The sequence below is a fragment of the Zingiber officinale genome, chromosome 9B (genome assembly GCF_018446385.1).
Source record: "Zingiber officinale cultivar Zhangliang chromosome 9B, Zo_v1.1, whole genome shotgun sequence".
Classification (NCBI taxonomy): Eukaryota; Viridiplantae; Streptophyta; class Magnoliopsida; order Zingiberales; family Zingiberaceae; genus Zingiber; species Zingiber officinale.
Window position 1 is genome coordinate 4,347,235 of NC_056003.1, and position 22,210 is coordinate 4,369,444.

At 32.4% G+C, this 22,210-nt stretch overlaps 1 protein-coding gene and 1 long non-coding RNA gene across 5 annotated transcripts; both read right to left on the reverse strand.

Moving 5' to 3' along the window:
- Window positions 1–11,831: 11,831 nt before the first annotated feature.
- LOC122022509 lies at window positions 11,832–16,110 on the reverse strand. Of its 2 annotated transcripts, XR_006122991.1 has the most exons (5): window positions 15,841–16,110; window positions 15,034–15,489; window positions 12,674–12,755; window positions 12,390–12,468; window positions 11,832–11,957 (listed from the first exon to the last, which is right to left on the reverse strand). It is a non-coding gene; the product is annotated as an uncharacterized LOC122022509 (long non-coding RNA). The 2 variants fall into 2 exon arrangements; XR_006122992.1 differs by lacking the exons at window positions 11,832–11,957; window positions 12,390–12,468; window positions 12,674–12,755 and adding an exon at window positions 13,144–13,686.
- Window positions 16,111–20,510: 4,400 nt separating this feature from the next.
- Window positions 20,511–21,519, reverse strand: LOC122024485 (protein CASPARIAN STRIP INTEGRITY FACTOR 1-like). 3 transcript variants are annotated; one of them, XM_042583122.1, is made up of 4 exons: window positions 21,376–21,519; window positions 21,137–21,262; window positions 20,988–21,043; window positions 20,511–20,845 (listed from the first exon to the last, which is right to left on the reverse strand). In XM_042583122.1, exons 2-4 carry the CDS (start codon window positions 21,222–21,224, stop codon window positions 20,690–20,692), a joined length of 300 nt encoding a protein of 99 aa, XP_042439056.1. In that variant the 5' UTR covers window positions 21,225–21,262; window positions 21,376–21,519; the 3' UTR covers window positions 20,511–20,689. The 3 variants fall into 3 exon arrangements, with proteins under 3 accessions (XP_042439056.1, XP_042439057.1, XP_042439054.1); XM_042583123.1 differs by having other exon boundaries at window positions 21,137–21,270; window positions 21,376–21,484; XM_042583120.1 differs by having other exon boundaries at window positions 21,137–21,288; window positions 21,376–21,460.
- Between the last annotated feature and the right edge of the window lie 691 nt (window positions 21,520–22,210).

The following is a 22,210-nucleotide window of genomic DNA, read 5'->3' on the forward strand; positions in this document are numbered from 1 at the left end:
TCCCAAAAGCAGTTTGGAAAGCATTTGTAGATGAGAGATTTCATCCATCATGGGAGGTATGCACTCATATGATGTTAGCTAGAAATTTTGTTTATATAACTTGTTATTTTTGAATGCTAGAAATTTTGCTTTTATAGCTGGAAATTAGACTTCATGTTCATTTTTTTTTTTCCAATTTGCAATTCTTTGTTCATTCATTCAACTGTTGGATGTTTGGGAAGACCAATTTTCTTCCATTTTTTATTAGAGAAGGACCACCTCCAGGTACCAACCAAGGAACTGGAAAAGCAAGAACGCCTTTGTTGAGCATTGCAATTAAATAATTCTCATTGCGCATCATTCGCATCACTATGTCATGCGTAGAAAGTTTCTTTACCACACAAGGTCGCTGAGTAAGCTGTGACTGTATGATTTTTTCTAACACAGCCTGCCATGAAGCTGCCTGAATTTCACGATCTATGACATTGAGACTGCAGAAACAAGAAAAAGTAACCTTGATTGATCTGACACTTCCTAGATAAATGTATTAGGATATGGCCAAGCAGAAAATGTACCTGTTATAATAGAAGTTGCGGCCTTTAAGCATGCCTTTGAACTATACAATGAATATCAAGAAGTTAAATACCCCATAAATTGCCAACATAACCATGCACCCAACAATGACACCTTTTATTAATGTAAATGGGACTAATGGGTTCTTTTTTATGGCTATTTATGCAACATCACAAGTCTTATATCTAGACTTCAGCACATCAATCCCACATTTTGCAGTGTGTAAGGCAGGCCAATCAGCAACCAACAAGAAAAATCAAATAAAAAAAATCCATGAAGATTACAGGCAGGATCTCAACTATCCAGTTTATAGTAATGCACTTAAGACCTTTTCTACAATAGTAATTATAGAGAGACTCAATGAAGATATCTAAATCAACATTAATGAAAAAACTACACTGATCTTGTGATGTTTCAAGAGGCTCTTGTTGATGTTTCTAATTCATAACACACCTGGCATTCGTTAAGTTTGAATGGATTGTCTTTCACCCATGGTGAAAAGCAGTTTCTCATGTCTGCTAACTTGATAATTATAGGACCAAAGTAGATTATTTTACTTACTTTTGGAGATCTCATGATATGCATCTACTTAAATACATTGTGTTTGATGTGGATTTAACAAGTATCGGTCAAGCAAACTAATTTAGTGCAAGTTAGAACCTTAACAGGTTTGAGCATCACTTTGCTTTAGTTTTTTTTTTTTTTTGTTGAAATCCTTTACAATTCTTTGTTTGCTTACACCTGCAAAATACCAAATAATTGGTGTAAGCATACAAGTGTTTATGAATGCATACAGGTGTTCTTTCTTTTGCTTCATGTTCGGTATTTTGCTTACACCTGCAACCAAAATACAATTCTTTGTTTCCATATTGTCTGCTATATATATAATCCATATAGGTGTTTATGAATGTATCTTCTATGTAGGTTATTCATGAAAAACAAAAAGAACGAACGATGCATTATAAATATCATCACAGATTGTCTCGCAAAGGTTACATCGGCTTAGAGGCTGAATTGGTAAGCTACCATGCATTATACTTGACATTTTCAAGAAAGTATTAAATATTATGTAACTGATCATTTTTGGAATTATAGCGGGAGAAAAAATTAATTGCTGAAAATGAGGAAGTTGATGGATCATTGCTTTGGCGTAAAGCTCGCGAGGGCAAATATGGTAATATTACAAATATGGAGATAGCAAAAGTCGCTAAAAAATTGTAAATTTTTATTTTTATCTAAATTTCATATTCTCTAGCTAAATAATATTGGAATTTTTGGATTAATTTGTTATATCCCTAATTGTAGGATGACTTGTTGGAAAAGAAGGTCAAAGGAGAGTTCAAGTCTTCTGGGATGAACGATGTGTTAACCACTGCCTTAGGAAATCGAGAACACTATGGACGAGTTAGAGGTGTGGGAGGATGTGTAAAACCCCTAACTCTACTTTAAAACTGCAAGAAAGAATAGGGAATCAGTCCCAAAGGATTCGATCGATAACTTCAAAGAACAATCGGAGTAGAATAAGAGCTTGAAGGCAGAAGTAGAGAAATCGAAGGCTCAACTTGCTCAGGTCATTAATAATCAAACTTGTGAGATTGTGATATCGAATAAGTCCTCAAACATGAACGACCCAAAATGGAGAGATGATGTGGAGATTTATAAATGTGACACTTCAAACTTGGAGGTTCTATATTTCTAAATTTTGTGTCAAATTAATTTTTATTTTCAAATTCAGATATTTATATACAATTTCTTATTATTCTTACAGGGAAAAAATGTAACTTGGCTGGGAAACAACGTGAAAATGTGGTGGCGTATGGCACAATACTATCAGAAGGAGGCCCAAATATATTGATTCATCATGTTCCACTTGGGGAAGGGAATTTCAAGGTATCTATTGATATTGTCTTAGATGAAGAAGCAGAGCTTCCAATCCCAATTCGGTCTGGACCAACAATCGTCAATGATGCTGTTGGAACAATTGTTGCTTGGCCTAAAGAGTTGGTAATTTTACCAACGAAGAAGGTACTTTCAATTTTCTTGAAAAGTTGGTATTTGAAAAAACCTTAATCATTTGAATACTCATGAATATTTTAACATATTGTAGAAGAATGTGCAACATCAATCATTTGCTCCTTCGGATGTTCATGGTGATCAGGACAAGTACAAGGAAATTGAAAAAACTTTGTTGATGGCATGCAAGTATATCTACTCATATGTTATCAGAGTGATGCCTAAAGATGAGAGCATACATATAGAATTTGATGAAGCTATGTTTGGACGTCCTAAAAGTGTATGGTTGCTAAGAGAAGATATCTTACACTTTATGGAGATGAAAGAGATAGGTGCCAGACACATTTTGGTTTGCATGGGGTATGTTATGTGTTAAATACAATATTTGTTCACATGCTTTGCTTTGTTCACAATATTTGTTCACATGCTTTTGCTTTGGTTTACATGGGGTATATTTAGATTTTTCATTACTTTGCCATTACCTTGCAATTATTACCTTGCAGTTACCTTTACAAATACATGAAGAAAGAAAATAGAGCTGAGTATATGTCATTTGTGGATCCTGGTCACATACTTACATGCGGTGTGGATGAAGAAGGTAGTAAATTATCACAACATATTGCTGCTCAGTTGGGAGCATCGAACAGAGATAGCATATGCTTCATCCCATATAACACCGGGTAAGATTTTAATTATTTATCATTTCCTACTACATGCTAGTCAATGTTATATTTTTATTTGTGCAGGTATCATTGGATCTTGACTATAATTAATGAAGATAAGAATATGATATATTTATTGGACTCTTTGAGTAACAGGAACCGAGATCATGCTTGGCAAACTATTGTGACCAAGTAAGTAGTAACTTATGCTGATTTTGAATGCATTCAATTCATTATAGGTTGAAAAAATAATTTGCTATTTTTTATAATGTAGTGGGGTCAACATATACAATGCATCAAGGGGTATTTCAAAAGGACCAGGTTTTAAACAATTGACAGTATGTATTGTAACTATGTATTTAGACATCAATTAATAATTCTTATTATTTGTATTGTGACTTCTTGCATGATATTTTCAATTTCATTAGGGTAATTTTAAACGAAATGGTGGTGTTAAATGTGGATATTGTGTGATGCGGTACATGAAAGAGATAGTCTTAGATGAATATCCACAATTGGAGAGAAAGGTAAATTTCTTCTTTGTGAAATATTTTCTTTATAAAATATTAAGTCATTTTTCATTGATCCTCAAACTTTTGTTAATGATTCAGTTTGCAGCATCAAAAAACAAACAGTATTATAATCAATATCAATATGATGAAGTTAGAAGTGAATGGAGTGAATTCGTCTATTTCTATGTGGGTGCCTAAGTGTAGGCTATGATATAAATTTTAGATTGTATTTAGAGATTTATGGATACAAATGTTTTTGGGTTATGGTTAAACATTTCTTTTATGAATACACTTTTGGATGGTATTTGATAGATATTTGTGATATATTTGTTCAATTTTGGTGATGAAAACTATTGTGTTATAGCAAAATATTATGATATACACTTTTGTCAATTAAATTTGTATTGTAGTAAAATATAGTCAACTACTTCAATACTATAAATAAAAATGATGAAGTAATAGAATACATAAGACTTCAGTAAATTTAAATATTGTCGTAGTTAAAGAAACTATTTACTTTGTCATTGATCAAAATTGTTGAAGTCGTTCGTATGTATTACTTCTCTAACTTAAATTATTGAAGTGTAGTAAAATATGTTTTTTTACTTCCATACTACGATGAAGTAATACAATAACAATTACTTCGATCAAGCTAAAATATGCAAAACTAATATTAACTATTTACTACACCATAATATAAAAAATTGTGAAGTCGTAACTTCTTTAAACTTCGTCAGACAATGTAACCTATGCAGTAATATATCATCAACTACTTCGGTATTTTTACTGGTCTTGATGAAGTAATAGAGTTTTTTTACTTTGAAACCGGTCCGATTTTGAACCGGTTTTGGACCGGTGATAGACTTCGATATTCGTGTGCCGAATTAAAAAAATAACCCTTTTACTTCACGTGCGTCCACTTCGGTAAATATCTACCTATTACTTCGGATAATATCCGAAGTCTATTCGCGATTTTCACATAGTGGTTGTCCAAACAATAATAGAAAAATTAAATATAACATATATAATTATATGTATAGTAATAAATATAATTAATTTAGAAGTACTATTTTTTCTATTTGATTCATATCGATCTTGATTGTGATGTTGATCTTGAATATCATGTCAAATATAATAAATCTCAATTAATTAAAATCAATTCGAGATTATTTTTTATTATTGTCATTATATTATTCCTGTACTAGGTCGACCGGCCATCCCTTAGGGAGACTGCCAGCTCGGCCTTATGGGACACCGCCCACGGCCCGACCATCATTCGGTCTCTTCCTTGGTCTTAAAGAAACATCGTGTTCGATTGGCCCCCATCCCCGATCGGATGAGGCTGTCGGTCAGGGTACTCAATGCTCAACCATCCCCAATTGAGACACAAAGTTTGACCGAGTGGGAGGCCCGGTCGGATGCTCATATCTGACCGGCCATGTGACCAATTCGGGCACGCCCTCATTATTGTGGGTGTCTTTAACCTCCTTTTGCCTTTGGACCACCACATTAACCGATCTTTCCTAGTTTAATCCACTCTTTAGAAGGTTCATCCTTTGATCTATTTTTTCGAAGGTTCACCTTTATTGTCATATCAAATTCTATGTTGTAGGTAAAAGTATCCCCAAAATCTAAATTTGGACTTATTGTTTCAATTATTTTTTTTTTATAAAATCAAAGAGTTTGGATAAGATGAAAAAACAAAAAATGAAACTGAATTTTTTGCAGAAATTATTTATTTTCTTCATATTAGGTGTAAAACTAAAAAGAAGAAGAAGATACGTGTATTGAGTAAACTCTTTTGTTTACTTAGAGAATAAAAATATTAATTTCTAATAAGGTGAATGCTTTTGAATTTTAAAATTAAATAGATTCTACACTATTATAAACTTCAACCAAGAACATAAAAAAAAAACTGATAAAATATATATTGAAAAGCAAAATCCTTTTATTTTACTTTCCGCTCTCAAAATTGACCATTAGGAATACCGTTAGGGATACCCTTGGAAGGAGGCTCCTGAAGAGCTGGAGTTGGATCGTCACTTCCATAATCCTTTGTGTCCACCTTCATCAGCATCCTCCAACGAACAGCGTGACTGCCATCAACTTCATCTGCTCTATTCTCAGATACTGCATAATATTCCTGCTTTTGATGAAAAACAGTATAAGTTAAATTAGAAGCTAATTCCTAACCCAAAATACTAATAATATCTTTGTTATGAAAACAAGAAAGTCTGCTATAAAATTAATATAAGTGAAGGAATAAAGCGTCATTTTCATTACCTTGGTCATGGTTGCAGAAGGAGCTGCATAATCGACAAAGTTCCTGCTTTCCCTCCCTGTGTATATAAGAAGAATTAAGATCTTTAAGTAAAAATAAAGACAGTCATGAAATAATGGATTGAAGTTGTACCTACCTCCCGATGCTGTATATGGATGTGAAACCATGATGCTGATCATGAAGAGAACAAAGGTATGTTTCTGTGCCATTAAAACCATCACCGTACACTGCGATTTCTCAATCCCTTCAGTGCTTTGCTAGCAATCTGATCATCTACTTGGAAAATTAGAGATATATAGTCAATTCTTTATACGTGACAATGCAAATCTCACTGGACTCTTTTTTAAAACAAAAAAGGATAAAAATAAATATTGGAAAGAGGGAGCTGGCAGAATCTCTAGCTTAGCCATATACATAAAATAGTTATTACAACACCTTATTTAGTAGGATGTTAATTATTGGAGATATTTGTCGAAGATATAAGGAATATGAAATTATAAAAACAATTTAAATTTACAGAGGGCTTGAATACATAATTTAAAACTGTTAAGTAGGGAAGATTGAATTGTTTGGTATGCCCGAGTTGCCTAAGCTGGTCGAACTCCTTTGTATGATCGAGCTACCTTATATGATCAAGTTGTCTCATGTGGTTGAATTGTCGAAGTGTAGAGCGCTGAGTCCTGAGGTATGTCATTGGAGGCGACGGCCTAGGCCTGATTTTTGGGAACTTCAAATTTGACATACATACATAATATATATTATATATAATTAGATTGTTTTAATAAAAACCTAAAAAAAAATTATTTTATTGGATTGTTTTAATAAAGGTTTAAAAAATATATTTACCATTAAAATTTAAGAAAAAAATTTAAAATAGAAAAGAAAGGAAAAATAAGGAATGTAAATCATCATTTTTCCTCTCCAAAACTTTATTTCTTGTAAACTATTTCTTCATTAATTCATTTACAGAAGTAGAAAATTTTAAAGAGTGAAGTCTAAATCCAATGTCAATTCCCTCCCTTCTTCTTCTCCTTTGAATCTCTTTTAATTAAATCAAAAAATTCTATTCTCTAATTAAAATTTTAATTTCATTAATATTATCATTCATCAATATATAAACTTGCAATATAAGTTACCTACTCATATGTAGTTTTGAAAGATACCTGCTATGACATTAACGAAAGATATTGAATCTAAAATGAAAATTGATCTTATTTTTCCTCAAAAATGAACAACTCACATAAAGAAATAAGTTGATGAAAAATGTCATAAAGAGATTTTCCAACGAATCTTTTAAGATTAATTATTTTTTTATTATCGTTGATTTTACATCTTTAAAGAGTAGATTTAAACAATTGAAATTTTTTGAAAATATTTTTGGTTTTCTGTTCAATCCTAAAAAGTTATTTTAAATAGATGATAATAGATTGCATGGGTGTTGTGATAATTTTCAAGTTGCTCTAAAATATAGTGATAAATCTGATATTGATGATGATAATTTATTTTTTGAATTGCACATGCTACAAATGTGTTTATCAATAGAAACAAAGTAAGCTTTTGAAGTTCTTGAGTTCATAAAATCTTAGATTGTTTTCCTAATATTTTCATTGCTTATAGAGTTTTATTAACTATACCAGTTATTGTAAAAAAATGATAATCCCAATCAGTCTCATTGACTATCCTTGGGGATGACCGGCCCGGCCCCACGGAAGTTTTCCATCGGCCACTAGGGTAAATCGAGAAGCACACGCGACGGCCAGCCCAGAAGCCGAGCATCCTTTGATTATGCCCCCGATTCGGAGGAAAAATTTCTACAAATACGCCGTAGCTGAGATTCGAACTACGAGTGCCTGGGTGACAATCTGGATGTCCTACCATGACACCATGGCTCCAAGGACACTATACCAGTTATTGTAGCATTAGCAAAAAGAAGTTTTTTAAAATTAAAACTGATAAAATTGAACTTGATTCAACTGTGTCTTAAGAAATATTAAATGACTTGATAATTTTATGCATTGAAAATGAGTTATTAGAAAAACTTGATTTTAAAGACCTTATTAATGATTTTACTTCTCAAAATACTAGAAGATCTAGATTTTTTCAATAATTATTTGATACTTGTTTTTTTTATTTGTAGATATTGTATTTGTAGGAGAAGCTTAAGAAATATATTTTATACGTGTTGTACTTTTTGAAAAATCTTAAGAAATATATTTTATATGAAGTTTATCATATTTTAAATAAAACATAATGATTTTCAAAAAAAAAATCTATTAAAGTCTATTCAAATTGAATGTTAGTAAAAAAAATTCCTATAGACCATTTTTCTCTTTTTGCCAAGAGCCCCCAAAAGTGACCTGCAAATCAATATAACTATTGAGCTGTCTTGTATGACCGAACTTTCTCATGTGGTTAAACTATCGAAGCTAAGTGTAGAGTGTTGAATCAGCATAGCTGCCGAGTTGTAGAGTTGGCCAAGTTACTAAAACGTTGAGCTGCTGAGTCGACCGAGCTGTTGTGCTCTTGAGTGGCTAAGTTGCCGAATCAGATAAGATTATGATCCTCTTTTTGTTCCACAGATGCAACTCACCACTATGAGAAAAAATAAATTTACTGGCAAATTATTTCCGTCTAAAATGAATTTGGTAGGTAAACATTTAGAATTACAGACCGAAATGAATGTTATCATTTTATTTTGGTGTAAATGTTAGATTTGGCAGGTAGTTTTAAATTTTTATAATTTATTTTTGGTCAGATAATTATTATTTATTTTTTATTAAGTTAAAGTTTGATCATTAGTTGGAGTTAATTTCAATTGATAAATTAAAAATATGTATTGTAATACGTATTAGTAATTAATATTTTCCTTATATACTACTTCGCTCTGCCGTCTTTTTTATATAGTTGTCGGGCTGTAATCTGCCAAAATGAACAATAAGAGACTTGAGTTTGGCTTGATTCGTTGTCTCCTAAGTTCGGGCTAAATTTGAGTTTAATTCGAACTTTAATTTTTAAATTTGAGCTTGATTTGTATGAAATTAAATAACTCACCAATGGTTCAACCTTGGTTAAAAATAACTTATTTAAAAGTTAAATGAGCTAGTTTGTTTAAGATATTTAATTATAACTAGTGTAACCGTGCACACGCATTGCGTGTGGAATATAATAATATATAAATTATTTAGGTCTTTGAAAATTCAAATTATTTAGATTTTCTAGTATCATCCTTACTTGATACTACTGTAACGGGCAACAATAAACTAGGCTTTCCTATGAAAAAAATTATTTTAATTTAATATTATACTTATCTTAGTAAAAAAACTAAGAAAAGTAGATTTTTTAAAATCGTCGGCCTAAAATATTTATAGAAGCTTCTTTGATCATAGTGTTGTCAATTCTAAGATATGGGACTAAAGATAACTATATTTTTTTTATATAAAATAACCAGAGAAAATTAATGATGAGAAAAATTCATAATAATACGTCGTAGCTGAGTCTCGAACTCTAGATCACTAATTGTTTCGCTTGTGGAATTACTAATAAACCTTGGAATTATTTTTAGTGTGAATAAAAAAAAAGATAGTAACGTAAATTCATTTTAGGCTTCACCAAAGTTAGTTAGTAAAGGGGAAAGATTTTTAATAAAATAGTAAGATAATTATTAAGATATTTTTATATTTATAATTCACGTGAGTTCAAGTTTAATTTGATAATATTTTTAAACTCAAAATTATATGTGAACTTTACTCGTTAACTTAATCTAACAAATCTAAACGATTTTTATAAAATCCAAATTAAGACCAAATAGCTCCCTAAGGACTGACTCGTTCAGCATCTCTCACTCTTCCACTGGCGTTGTCCTCTCCCTTCTCTCAACGCCCTTTTTCTCGTCTTCAACCCAACTTCCTCAGTTAAAACTAATAATATTACTAGTATTTTAATAAAATTACACGAAAAAAATTTGGAAGGCGAATTTATTAAATAAAAAATTATTTGTAGTCAAAAAGAAATACAGTCAATAATTATATTAATTTCGATTGTTAAAAAAATTAAAAATATCATCCAATTTTATAATTATTTGTTTTAATATTTATATTAACATTACCTAGGCAAAAAAAAATTTAAATGTAGCAAAAAATTATTTAAATTTTTTTATAAAATTTTAACAATTTAAAATTTTATTTTTAAAAATTTTATAACAAAATTTAATAAAATTATAAATAAATATTTAATACATCTTTATAATAATCAATAAAAATTAATTTATAAGCCAATTTTTAACCCGTAATTATATTATGAAATCTGTTTTCTTTCTTTTCTTATTCTTATTTACTTTATTTACCTTAAGCCGAAAAAAGATGCGATGTTGTATCGGATTCCATGAGAACAGTAAAGTTAAGTGTGTTTGGATGAGAATAATATTAGGCTACTCAAACCAACGTCAGGATGAATGGAGCTACTGCTAATTGATTCTTTAAGTTCCATAGAGTGATTAGTGGTAGGCGCTTGAAAGTTTTTTCTATCAGTGATGTATACGGTGTGCTTATTATCTCTCTTCTTTCTACCTTGATTCGTATTGGATTGTTTTAGTGTTTAATATTAATGATTATGGTCTGTGTCTTAGGGTCTTCACCAAGAGAGGAAGAAAGAATAAGATGTGCTACTGATAACAAATATAAGTACGGCACAACGGGAGATCAAGCAAGGGAAGTAAGAAACGTGTCAATTCCAAGATGTGCTATTGATTATGAAGCCTCACAGTGTAGCCCTTATGTGATTAGGTAACAAAGTGATCTTATAGAATATAATAATGTGCATAGATTATATATGTTTATAGGTATTGTTTGATGTATATTTATATATATTTCATGTATATAATTTATGTTTATTACACTTTATTCTATTACTATGTCATACTTCCATATTATATATTCGAAGATCTGTTTTTTGTTTGTTTTGATTGACAGGATGCAATTTGAAGTAAAAATAAAGTGCAAAGACACATTAGAGCAACTCTGAAAGAAGACCAACAACTTGGTTGTGCCCTTTGATATGGTTGTGTGCCTCCACCCGCACCACCCACTAGTTGGTTGTGCCCCATCACTAGAGAGCAGCCATGGGCAGGCTGTGCCATATATCCAAAGGCAAGCCATGGTCCGGCCATGCCAAGTGGAACGGCCGTGTCATACTCCCAGAGATGATTCAGAGAGGGGTCATGTCTCTCCATGTTATGTGCCATGGAGGCGGGGTCGTGTCACGCAAAAACAGGGATATGTTAAATCCTAGGCAGATCGCTGTCTTAAAGTAAAACAGTCATAACTTTGTGCTCGGTTGAAGTTACGAGCTGTTCTTGATATCAAAATGTAACTAACTTCTAGATTTACAACTTTTATCTAGATGAAACAATAAAAAACATAGTTTCGATGTGATAAAAGGCACAAGCGTACCTCTCAGCCACGATCGTGTCATATCTTTCTCCCAGACTGCAAACCAAACTTTGAACTACCATAACTTTCGAGTCGGTTGGAGCCATGGCTCGATCCAAATATGACAATGTAGATAATTTCAAAAGATATAACTTTAGTTAAGAGTGAAACACGAGAACACTACGTTTAAAGGGTGAAAAAAATCAGTTTTGGTGGAGCCCTATAAACTTGACATATCTGAACAATTTGGAAGAAATATAAAAGGGTCAAGAAACACATTCTTTGACTCATCTTGGGATTGGGACTTCGTCCCTCTCCTTGGGAAGGGTTCTTCCCTTAGAAAAAATCACAAAAGATCCCAAACATGACCATAAATATCCAATCATGACAACCACAAAAGATGAGACCACAAAATTAAATTTATACAGAAGCAGACCACAACCTTTCTTTGATCCCTTTTCTGCATACTGATAATGTAGAATGTCAAAGACTTGCAAACCATGCTTTCTCCCTTTTATGCAAAAGAAAATTATAGTTAAAGCCATACCAAAAGCTAAGCTAGACTAAGAGATGATAGAAAGATATTCTAGATTGCCTTTGCCCTTATTGTTTACAATAAATTAAATCCTTCACCAAAAGACTCAAATAGCATGTTGACACATAATAACACTTGATTTGTATTGTTGCTAGCTCTTGAACCCCAAGCAGATCACTTCATACAATTAATTGAAAATAAAACACAATCATTTAGGTCATAATGATGAATCATGCAAACTACAACTTAATTTCCTTCACATTTTCATGAGTAGTCAAGAAGGTGGGCACGAGAAAAGTTGATGAATATATATACCATGTATTATATCTTAAACCATGTATTATGTGCAAGCAGTTAGAATAGCTGATAGTAGCAATAGAAGAAGAGATCATAGAGGAAGCCATGTACCTTTTATCTACATAATATTAATGATCTATCACTGCTTCACACGCTGACATATTTTAGTGTTTTCCATCCACTCCATGAGCTATCAAAAAAAAAATGAATGAAATTAAAAATCCCATGAGGAAATTAAAACAAATGAATAATAAGTATATATATGTGTGTATATATACTTGTTGGATCTTCAACAAAAAATGGAAACAGGTGAAGAAGAATTAGCAAGATCTGCATCTTAATTTTATAAGCAAAAGGGATATTTAGTGCAAAGAGTAAGCGACACGAAAAGTTACTTGTATGAGTTCCCGTGAATTGTGCTTCTTGTGCAAGTAGTTCACCAGTATTACTTCGTCCACAATTACAGAGCGTCCAATTCTTTAAGAAGAAGGTAGTTGAATAGAATCTTAGAAGCAGTTGCAAAAGTCATGGCCAATTCAAAAGTTATTGAATGGAAAGGGAAAACAAGAATTTATTCTTTTTCTAATCAATCTTGATAAAGTAAAGCACTTGAATGAAGCATAATGATAACAAGAAGTCAGCACAGCAAAGGCAGCTAGTTAATTAATACGTTTCTTAGAAAATTTGGATGGGCATATTTAGTCTTCTGTCATACAATATACGACCATTTACCAAAAAATGCATAAAATTAAAATATGTACTCACATATCCACTACTACGTATTTCCAGTCCTTGTCCCGAATGTGATGACTAAGTAAATCCAATAAATAAATCATCTCCTTATAAGGATCTATAACAGTGAGAATTCAATGACAACTATGCACAAATTATATAATTATTGCATGCCATACATAAATTTCAACAGATAATAGGTATAAAATCAAAAATGCTAAACTCAGGTCCCATTTAGGCACAACTGTGAGAGGCGGGTGATGGGAGAGCGGATGGAGTTCTACGAGTCCTAAGCTTTGATCATCTCTGAATTTTCGAAGAGAATTGCCTTGGTAGGCTTTGCGAGCAAGTCTGTGTATTCTTGGAAGGGAGATTTGCTGAAGCGGGTTTCTAACCATAAGTCGGGTGTCAAGAATCCATAGGTCTTCATGATGGCAAAAGGCGAATACATTCGCCCCCAACGCCCCCGCCAATCTGTCCAGGGCCAATACGGAGGAGGTAACTCACGGGCTGCCACTAGCCTTTGGAATAGTGACTAGTACATAAGGAAGACATTTATCTCGGCTTTGCCAAGATTCGAATCCCAGACATCATGATGACAACACCTCATACGTTAGCCACTAGACTCATCCGAAGGGACAAATCCATAGGTCTTCATGAGACAATCAAAGGTGGCCTGCAAGAAATAAAAGGCATCATGCAAACAATTGTAGCTCTATCATTGTGAAGTCTAAAGGATAGTCCTTGTCTTCACAAAGTTATCGCCGTGCATAATCAGAATAGGGGAAGAACATCCAATCAAACAAGACAACAAAATCATGAGTATCAAATTAAGATTCAATTGGTGGTTATGCAATGCTAATATGTTAGTCATCATTAATCCAAGAAAACAATGTTTTGGGGCATCCTAGTAGTGTAGGTCATTCAGTCAATAAGAACAAGAACTAAATCAACATGAACTATTCGTACAAAATTCTAGGTAACCAATCATCTTAGACAAGAACAAAAAGTCATCAGAGGGTATTGATAGCAACACATGTTGAGACTTTAACTCTCAACTAAATTATCTGAATTTAAGTGTGTTAAATAAAAAAATGTCATGTCATAGGATTTATAAATCTTAGTGAATGATAAGAAATCTTTGATTGAAACTTGGTTTCCTTCGGCCCTAGAGATTGTATAATGAGAATTAAATAAAAAAGCAAACCATCATTTAGAAATACAAACAATGAAGATAAATATTTCAATTTTCATAAAACATTGGGCAGGAAGAGATGAAAATTATAAGTTATGATGAAAGGAAAATAATAATGATAGACATAGAAGGTCTAGTAGAAGTTTCTTTTAGGTTTGTTTAATTTGTGGTAGGAACCAAGAAATCCTATGCAAAACCAAAATAATGAATAAAACAATCTACCACATCAAAATTAGCCATTTCATTTTATCTATTAATTAATTTTTGACCAAAGATAAAACCTTGAAACCTTAACTGTCATTAACATCCAATGGAACCACATGGAACAAATAAGGTTTCTCTCGCACTTCAAGCTCTCCAATTTGTTCTTTTAGGTTTGTTTCATTTGTGGTAGGAACTAAGAAGTCTATGCAAAACCAAAAAATGAATAAAACAATCTACCAAATCAAAATTAGCCAATTCATTTTTTCTATTAATTAATTTTTACCATATATAAAACCTTGAAACCTTAACTCTCATTAACATCAAATGTATCCACATAGAACAAATAAGGTTTCTCTCTCACTTCAAGCTCTCCAATTTGTTGAACTGCCACTACTCTAATTATTGAAGAACTTATCTGGAGAGAGCAGTCATCTATCCTATTTGGAATTGACAAACAACATATTGATAATCACTACAACATTAAAGTATAGCATGCAACTATGGATATTGAAATGTTGAACTAGTAAACAATGGAAGAAGATAAATATTTGTTCCAAACATGAATTGAATTAAATATAATGGTTAAAAAGAAACAAGTACTTATTTTGAAGTATATTTACTCACTGTTTCATCCTTCTGAGTTTTCGGCCAATGATTTTGGAACAGCTCTAAGAGAATAGATCTCAACTCTGTACATAAAGACCTAGGCAAGTAGTTCTATGTTAGAAAGCTAAAAAAACATGGAACCAACCACCAAGCTTACAAACTGCAGCTGAGGAGGCTTTTGGGTTTTTGATATCTACCGCATCAAGAATCTTGAGAGCGTAGCAGATCTAACAGGTAAACAATTAACAGCTAATTATACTTGAAGCAGAGAAACAGAGAAGTACGTCTTTGTAACGCAGCAATTGATAAACATAAACAATGGAATTGAGCTTCTTCATCAGGGCGGCGCCTTGAAGCCCATCAATGCCAGTGTAGTATCTGTCCACATCTTCGCAAGGGTAAATTGTGGTCGTCACAGCTGAATTGAAAGTAAGGGCACAGGCGAATCCAACGATGCTCGCTAATAAAATGCCCCTGGAGGAAAATATATGAATATCGAATTCCGGTCATATGAAACGAGAAGATCATCGAGACCAAATATGCATGCAACATTATGATTAAATAAATCACATAGCACAATAAAAGAAGAAAAAAAGAAGCTCCAATCAAACAACAAAAAGATAAAATCCAAGTTACAAGCTCCTCTTCAACTTCATGGACAAGGAGAAAGACAACCATAAAGATTTTCAAGCCTCGAAATGCACAAATCCGACCACAACACTCAAGAGCACCAAGGTACGAGATCTACAGAGCATCGAGCTCGGCGATAAGGGAGGATACGGAAGCAGTAGTAGAATGAGGATAATTCAAATTCGAGGGACTTACCGAGAAGTGCTTGCAGAATCCTAATCTTTATCAGTGGAGCAATCCATCGAGGATTTCTCAAGCCATCGACAATGGCTTCGGCGGCGGCTGCAAAGTTTGGGGAAACAACTATCACTTTGGAGTGAGGAGTTTTGAGGAGTGGGTTTCGTTGAGAGGGGTGGAAGGCAAAAACATACGAGGAGAGGAGAAGATCGTGTGAGGAGATCGTGAAGAGGATATTGTGTGAGGAGAGGGAACGTGAAGAGATCATGTGAGGAGAGGAGAAAGACACAAAAGGCTAGGCTTTAGGAAGACTAAGAGGGTGTTTGGCTGAGTTTATAAGCTCTCTAAAATAGCTTATAAGCTGTTTTGGAGCTTATAAGTTTTTCAAATTTATTTGGTAAAATTTTTTTCAAACAGCTTATAAGTTGTCAAAATAAGCTGTTTTGGAGCTTATAAGCTGTTTTTAAAAAAGTATGGAAGACCCTACTTTTTTAAAAAAGATTTTATTTTAATAATTTTTTTCTCTAAAATATCCTTATATAATTTCATAAATCCTCATCTTATCCTCCATAAATTTTTATAAGCCTAATATCTTTTTATCTCCGTCGACATTTCTTCCAACGCTGTGTCATCTTCTCGGCCAATGTCTCTTTCCAATTTTCTCTCCCCCGGTGTAAAAATTCGCCCAAAATCCTCTATTAATAAAAATCTCAAAATCCTCTATTAATAGTATTATACCCTTTTTGGTAATTTTATTAATAAAAAGATCTTATAATATCAAACACATCAATACCTTTAAGTTGATTGTAATAAGTTCACCCAAACACTTTAACAACTTATTTTTAAAATAAGATCTAACAACTTATAAGCTCCTAAAACAACTTATAAGTTGTACGAGCTCATAAGATATTTTTAATAAGTTTAGCCAAACACCCTCTAAGGGGCAAAAACATGCGCCCAAAATTTTTTGGAGAGGGAAAGCAAAACACGGCATTTGAAGGGAAAAAAGAGAAAGAATTAAGTCAAAGACAACGATTTTAAAAATGGTTTATAAAACAATATAAAAAACATAATGGTTTATAAAACTATTGTCGTAGCCCTAAAAATATTTAAAAACAATGGTTTTAAAAAATCATTATAAAATGTGTTATTGATTTTAAAAAAAAAACGCTCAACGACAACGGTTTTTACAAAATTGTTGTCTTTTATTTTTTTAGGGGGGCTCAAAGACAACGATTTTGTCAAAAATCGTTGTCTTTGAGCAAATTAACAACAATTTCTTTTAAAATCATTGTCTTTATGCTATTGTCTTTTAACAATTTTGTTATAAAGGGTAACTCTTTAATCAAACTTTTCTGAGTTATGGAGTATCACCTTGAATTGGGAGCTAATCCTCCACAAGAGATTCACCGATTCCATGCTAGGAAGTTATTTGTGTAATCTAGATCGAGAGTCCTCAGTTACAAAGGATAACCTTTAACCAGATCTTCTATATTACCTTTTTTACTTAATAGCACTGAATGTCAACTAAGAGAATACTCCGGTAAGACCGTTGCGGGGTTGCACTAGAAATTTTATTAGAATCCCTACAATAGTGTAAGCATAGAGGTAAGGAGATGAACAATACATACAGACATTAATCGACATCATGATGAAACCAAAATCCAAAAAATCATCTTCCAAAGCTCATTCCCTCTCAAGACCATCTCTCTTTCTCTCTCTTGCTCTCTCAACTCTCTCTATGCTTCTCAACTTTAGCTCTCAAGACTTTTTCCAACCTTCGATCGTCTAGATAATTCATCATGCGAAGTTAATTAGTGCTTAATCAATAGTCCCTGTAGGATCAATATTTTTATTGCTGACGACGTAACCGTGAACTTACAGTAGCATAACAAATTGTTGGCACCATTGACATACACTGTTTTAGATTAATATTAGTCAATTAGCATATGAGTTACTCTAAACTTGTTAATAAATTTTTTATTTCTACATTTACTTTTCTTGTTATTAATTTATAATTTAATTTTTTCCTTTCCTTAATTTCTACATTTTATTTCTTGCTCTCAATTTTACATTTTTATTTTTATTGCTATTACATTACATGTCTATCCTATTTTGACTATTATCTTATAAATAGACATATTTTCCTTAAATGAAATGATGTATGCTTAATTCAAAGGTCTAAAAAAAATGTCTGCTATGAAACCTCCTAATGTATATTATGAGATTTGTAGTGTAATACGTCATACAATCGAAAATTGCATCAAATTGCACAACTTGGAAATATCAATGGATGATCTCGACAGAAAGCTTGATGCAATGGTCTCATCACAATCTCACACATATAACCTCGGTTGGAGGAACCCTTAAAATTTCTTCATGAACAATCAACCACAAGGAGAGCATAACAATTTTGGGCTATCAACGGAAGTTCTAACACCATCTCAGTGGGAAAGAATATAGAAATTAGTGGAAGACAGCTTAACCTCACAAGCTCAAACGCACAAGTACATCAAGCAAATGAATTCTAAGTACGATGACATAGACTCATCATGTGTTAGGATATCAACTCGACTTTCAACTTGGGAAGAGTCTCAAATGAGCAACAATAATGAGGATGAAGGCACTGAGGTATAAATTAAAGAAGAAGATTTAATGTGTCTACTGGCGCATCAAGAATTGAGCAAGTTGTGGATAAATGTGTAAGACTTGTACAAAGATGGCAGAGCCCCAAGAATCACCACTTTAGTTGCATTACCACCTAAGCAAGAACTAGAACCATCCTTTGATCCAGAAGTAGTTATACCCACTTGTTTAGAACTTTTAGGTACCTCTCACCAATGCAAAGTGAGTATATCTAGTGATCTTTTAGAAAATTTTATAGAAGTACCTATAATCGATTTTATAGGATGTGATTCATTTTTCCATATATGCTCCGTCAAATTTAATATGATTCTAGTTCTATCTTATATAGCACGCTTGTAGGAGGTATGTTTTTTCTTTAGGTGTGCAGATTTTTTTAGGGCCTAAAATTGGAAGCTAAATATGAACCATCTTCATTCGCTTGAATATTCTTTCAAGACGACGAAGATGGAGAGAGTGATACTTAACTTTATAGCTCATATGATGAAAGCTCTCCATAATAAGATCCTTTGGTAAGAGGATAATAAAATATCTTACCCCTTCAAGAGTAAAATTTAGATGAATCTAATATGGTGGTTGAGCTAATAACCTAAAATAAGTGTTTCTTGGGAGGCAACCCAAATTCTTTCTAATTTCTATTTAAGTTTTTTTATTTCTTACCCTAATATATCTCTACTTAGCTTTTATTATCTATTTTCTTTTTTGTAGGATTCAAAGTTTTAGAGGAATGTGAATATTAGATGGAGTATTTTAAGCACATGAATGTCTTAACCATTTAGAGTTCATCACTGGGTAACTTCTCTAACTTCAAAAACCTCGTCTATATTATATCTCTAGTTTTCATTAGGACAATGAAAGATTTAAATTTGGGGGATGTGTTGGGTTGTAATTTAGTTTTTAGTTAGTTTTCTTTTTGCATAATAAATTTTTTCTAATTGTATCATTCATCACATCATATTATTTATTCCTTAATGTAAAAATATTAGTACACTTATTCTAGATTTTATGCATTGAAGGGCACATCAAAGAGGATTCAATAGGAGTCTCGTCTCAAATATATGCAGTGGTAAAGCATTAGGGAACAAATAAAAAGACCAAGAATATTTTGAATATTAACTTTTAACTGTGCATAAGTGTATTTTAAATTTAATTTGATCGATGAATTAAAATAAGATCATCTATTTATTTAGACAATAAAAATATTAATTTCTAATGCAGAATATTAAAAGAGTATCCTTTTATCTTTTAAAAATTATTACAACAACATTCTACTTATTATTTTTTATTATCTAAAATACCCTTTTATATTATACTTTAGAATTATTTATACAAAATAGTATAACCTTAGAGTTGTTTTATATAAAATAATATCACCTTAAAGTAATTTTAACTCATTTTTAGTCAAAATTACTCATGTTAAAAGTAACAATGTACAACATAATTAATAGATTTTAAAAGAGCGTTGCTTTTTGAGGACATGGATTTTAAAAAGAGCCCTTTTGATTCTCTTTTGATTTTTCTACGAACGTAATTCTTCAATTCTGGCTGTGTAATAATAAAGCTCCAGTTTCATCAATGGCCAATGAAAGTAAAGCCTCATGGAAGAACTTAAGTGTCCTTCAATTGATAAGGATCTAAAATTTGAGCTTTAGTTACGGTGTACTATAGAGATTTTTCTTTTAGTGAGAAACAAGCTTAAAAATATTGATCATTTGGATGATCCTCCATTAGTACTTCCCGATTTATCTTAGTGACCGATGGAAAACTTTCGTTGGACCGTTCGGTTATCTTTAGGATTACTTAGTTCAAAGATTTAGATAACTGGATTACCCAAAATAAGAACCTGAGGAGATGTTAAGTCGCCTTGCTCCTTCGTACAAAACTCTTAACATCCAAATCCATTCTTTTTATTTCTAATACCTGTTTATTGCTGTAAAAAAAATTGTTTATCGTTTAAATATTTTATATCTAATGTTTCAGATCGTAATTAACTTGACAAATTTATAGTAAATAGCTAGCCTAAAACCTAACTAATCACACAGATATATATCAAATTAATACTTCAGCAGGAAATCAAATCATATATGTACTATATACACCATAATATAGTTCATCATTTATTACTAGTTTGGTATATGATATAGTACTACGTGCTATATATTTGTTCTTCTTCCAGCTGAACATATTATATATATCGAGAAGCATGCACGCATTGATCGATGGATCAGTTAGGGATGAGCTTGAAAGGAGGCTTGGAAAGAGATGGAGTTGGATCGTAACTTCCATAATCCTTTGTGTTCACCTTCATCAGCATCCTCCAACGAACAGCATGACTGTCATCAGCGCCATCAGCTCTATTCTCAGATACTGCATAATATTCCTGCCATTGATTTTAAAGGTATAAGTTAATTATTAATTAGAATCTAATTCCTAACCCAAAAAACTAATAATCTTTGTTATAAAAACAAGAAAGTCTGCTATAAAATTAATAAAGTGAAGGAATAAAGAGCCATTTTCATTACCTTGGTCATGGTTACTGAAGGAGCTGCATACTCGACAAAGTTCCTGCTTTCCCTCCCTGTGTGTGCATGAGTGTGTATAGAAAATGAAGAAGGAATTAAGATCTTTTAGTAAAGACAGTCATGAAATAAGGGATTGAAGTTGTACCTACCTCCCAATGCTGTTGATGGAAGTGAAACCATGATGATGATCATGAAGATAACAAAGGTATGTTTCTGTGCCATTAAGGCCATCACCATACACTGCGATTTCTCAATCCCTTCAGCGCTTTTGCTCTCTGATCATCTACTTTATATGATTTCTCTGTTTTCTTGGATGTTTCAAGAACGAAAGAGCAAACAAAAGAAGGAAAGAGAGAGAGAGAGAGAGAGAGAGAGAGATTAATGTTACCTTGTCCTAATTAGCTTAACTAATAGAAGGAGAAAGCTGCAGACAGTGTTGGATGTGGCCAAAGAAGTTGTGAAGAAAATTAGATAGTCAATTCTTTATACGTGACAATGCAAATCTCACTCGACTCTTTTTTTAAACAAAAAAAAAGAGAAAAAATAAATATTGGAAAGAGGAAGCCGGCACTTTCTCTTTGGACCATGCTTTAAGACGACAACTCTATGTTGTCTAGCTTAGCCATTACTTTAAGACTGTGTATATATAAAATATATACAACTTTAACCTTGTTTATTAGGGATGATAATATATATAATTAACTACAATGGAGAAAACACAAATTAAAGGAAAATACATATTCATTGCAACAAGCTTTACAAGTGAGAGTGAGCCACTAGGGAGGAATCATTCCCTTTAAAATGTATAGCCGGGTCTGTCCAAGAATAAAGCTGATGAGAAGAACTAGGAATTCAATGCTGACCACTAAGTATATCCTATCCAAGGACCTCAATTGAGATGGCGAAATACCATTCGAGGAATATCGATTTCAATGTATAGGTTTATATAAATTAAGCTTGCCTCATACACATTAATTTGCTCAATGTAGGTCCTCGTTTCTTATCTCGACCAGAATGCTTTGGCCTTAATCATATATGCATAGTGGGGATATTGGAATCATGTCATATAAAGGCAACCATATACTAATTATTAAGGAACAAAAAAGGTGAAGCATATATATACCTTTGAATTAACAAATTAAAGAGAGTTGAATAGTTAATGAGTGACTTGATTTAAAACTATTAGTTGAGCAAAGTTGTGTTCGCGGGCTAACAAAGACGCT

Bases quoted from the DNA above. Each gene is read 5' to 3' on its own strand.
- LOC122024485 (XM_042583122.1), bottom strand. From the start codon at position 21,224: ATGGTGATGGCCTTAATGGCACAGAAACATACCTTTGTTATCTTCATG. The intron at 21,044-21,136 runs GTAGGTACAACT...ATGCACACACAG, and splicing joins TCCATCAACAGCATTGGGAG to GGAGGGAAAGCAGGAACTTT. The intron at 20,846-20,987 runs GTAATGAAAATG...AATCAATGGCAG, and splicing joins CTTCAGTAACCATGACCAAG to GAATATTATGCAGTATCTGA.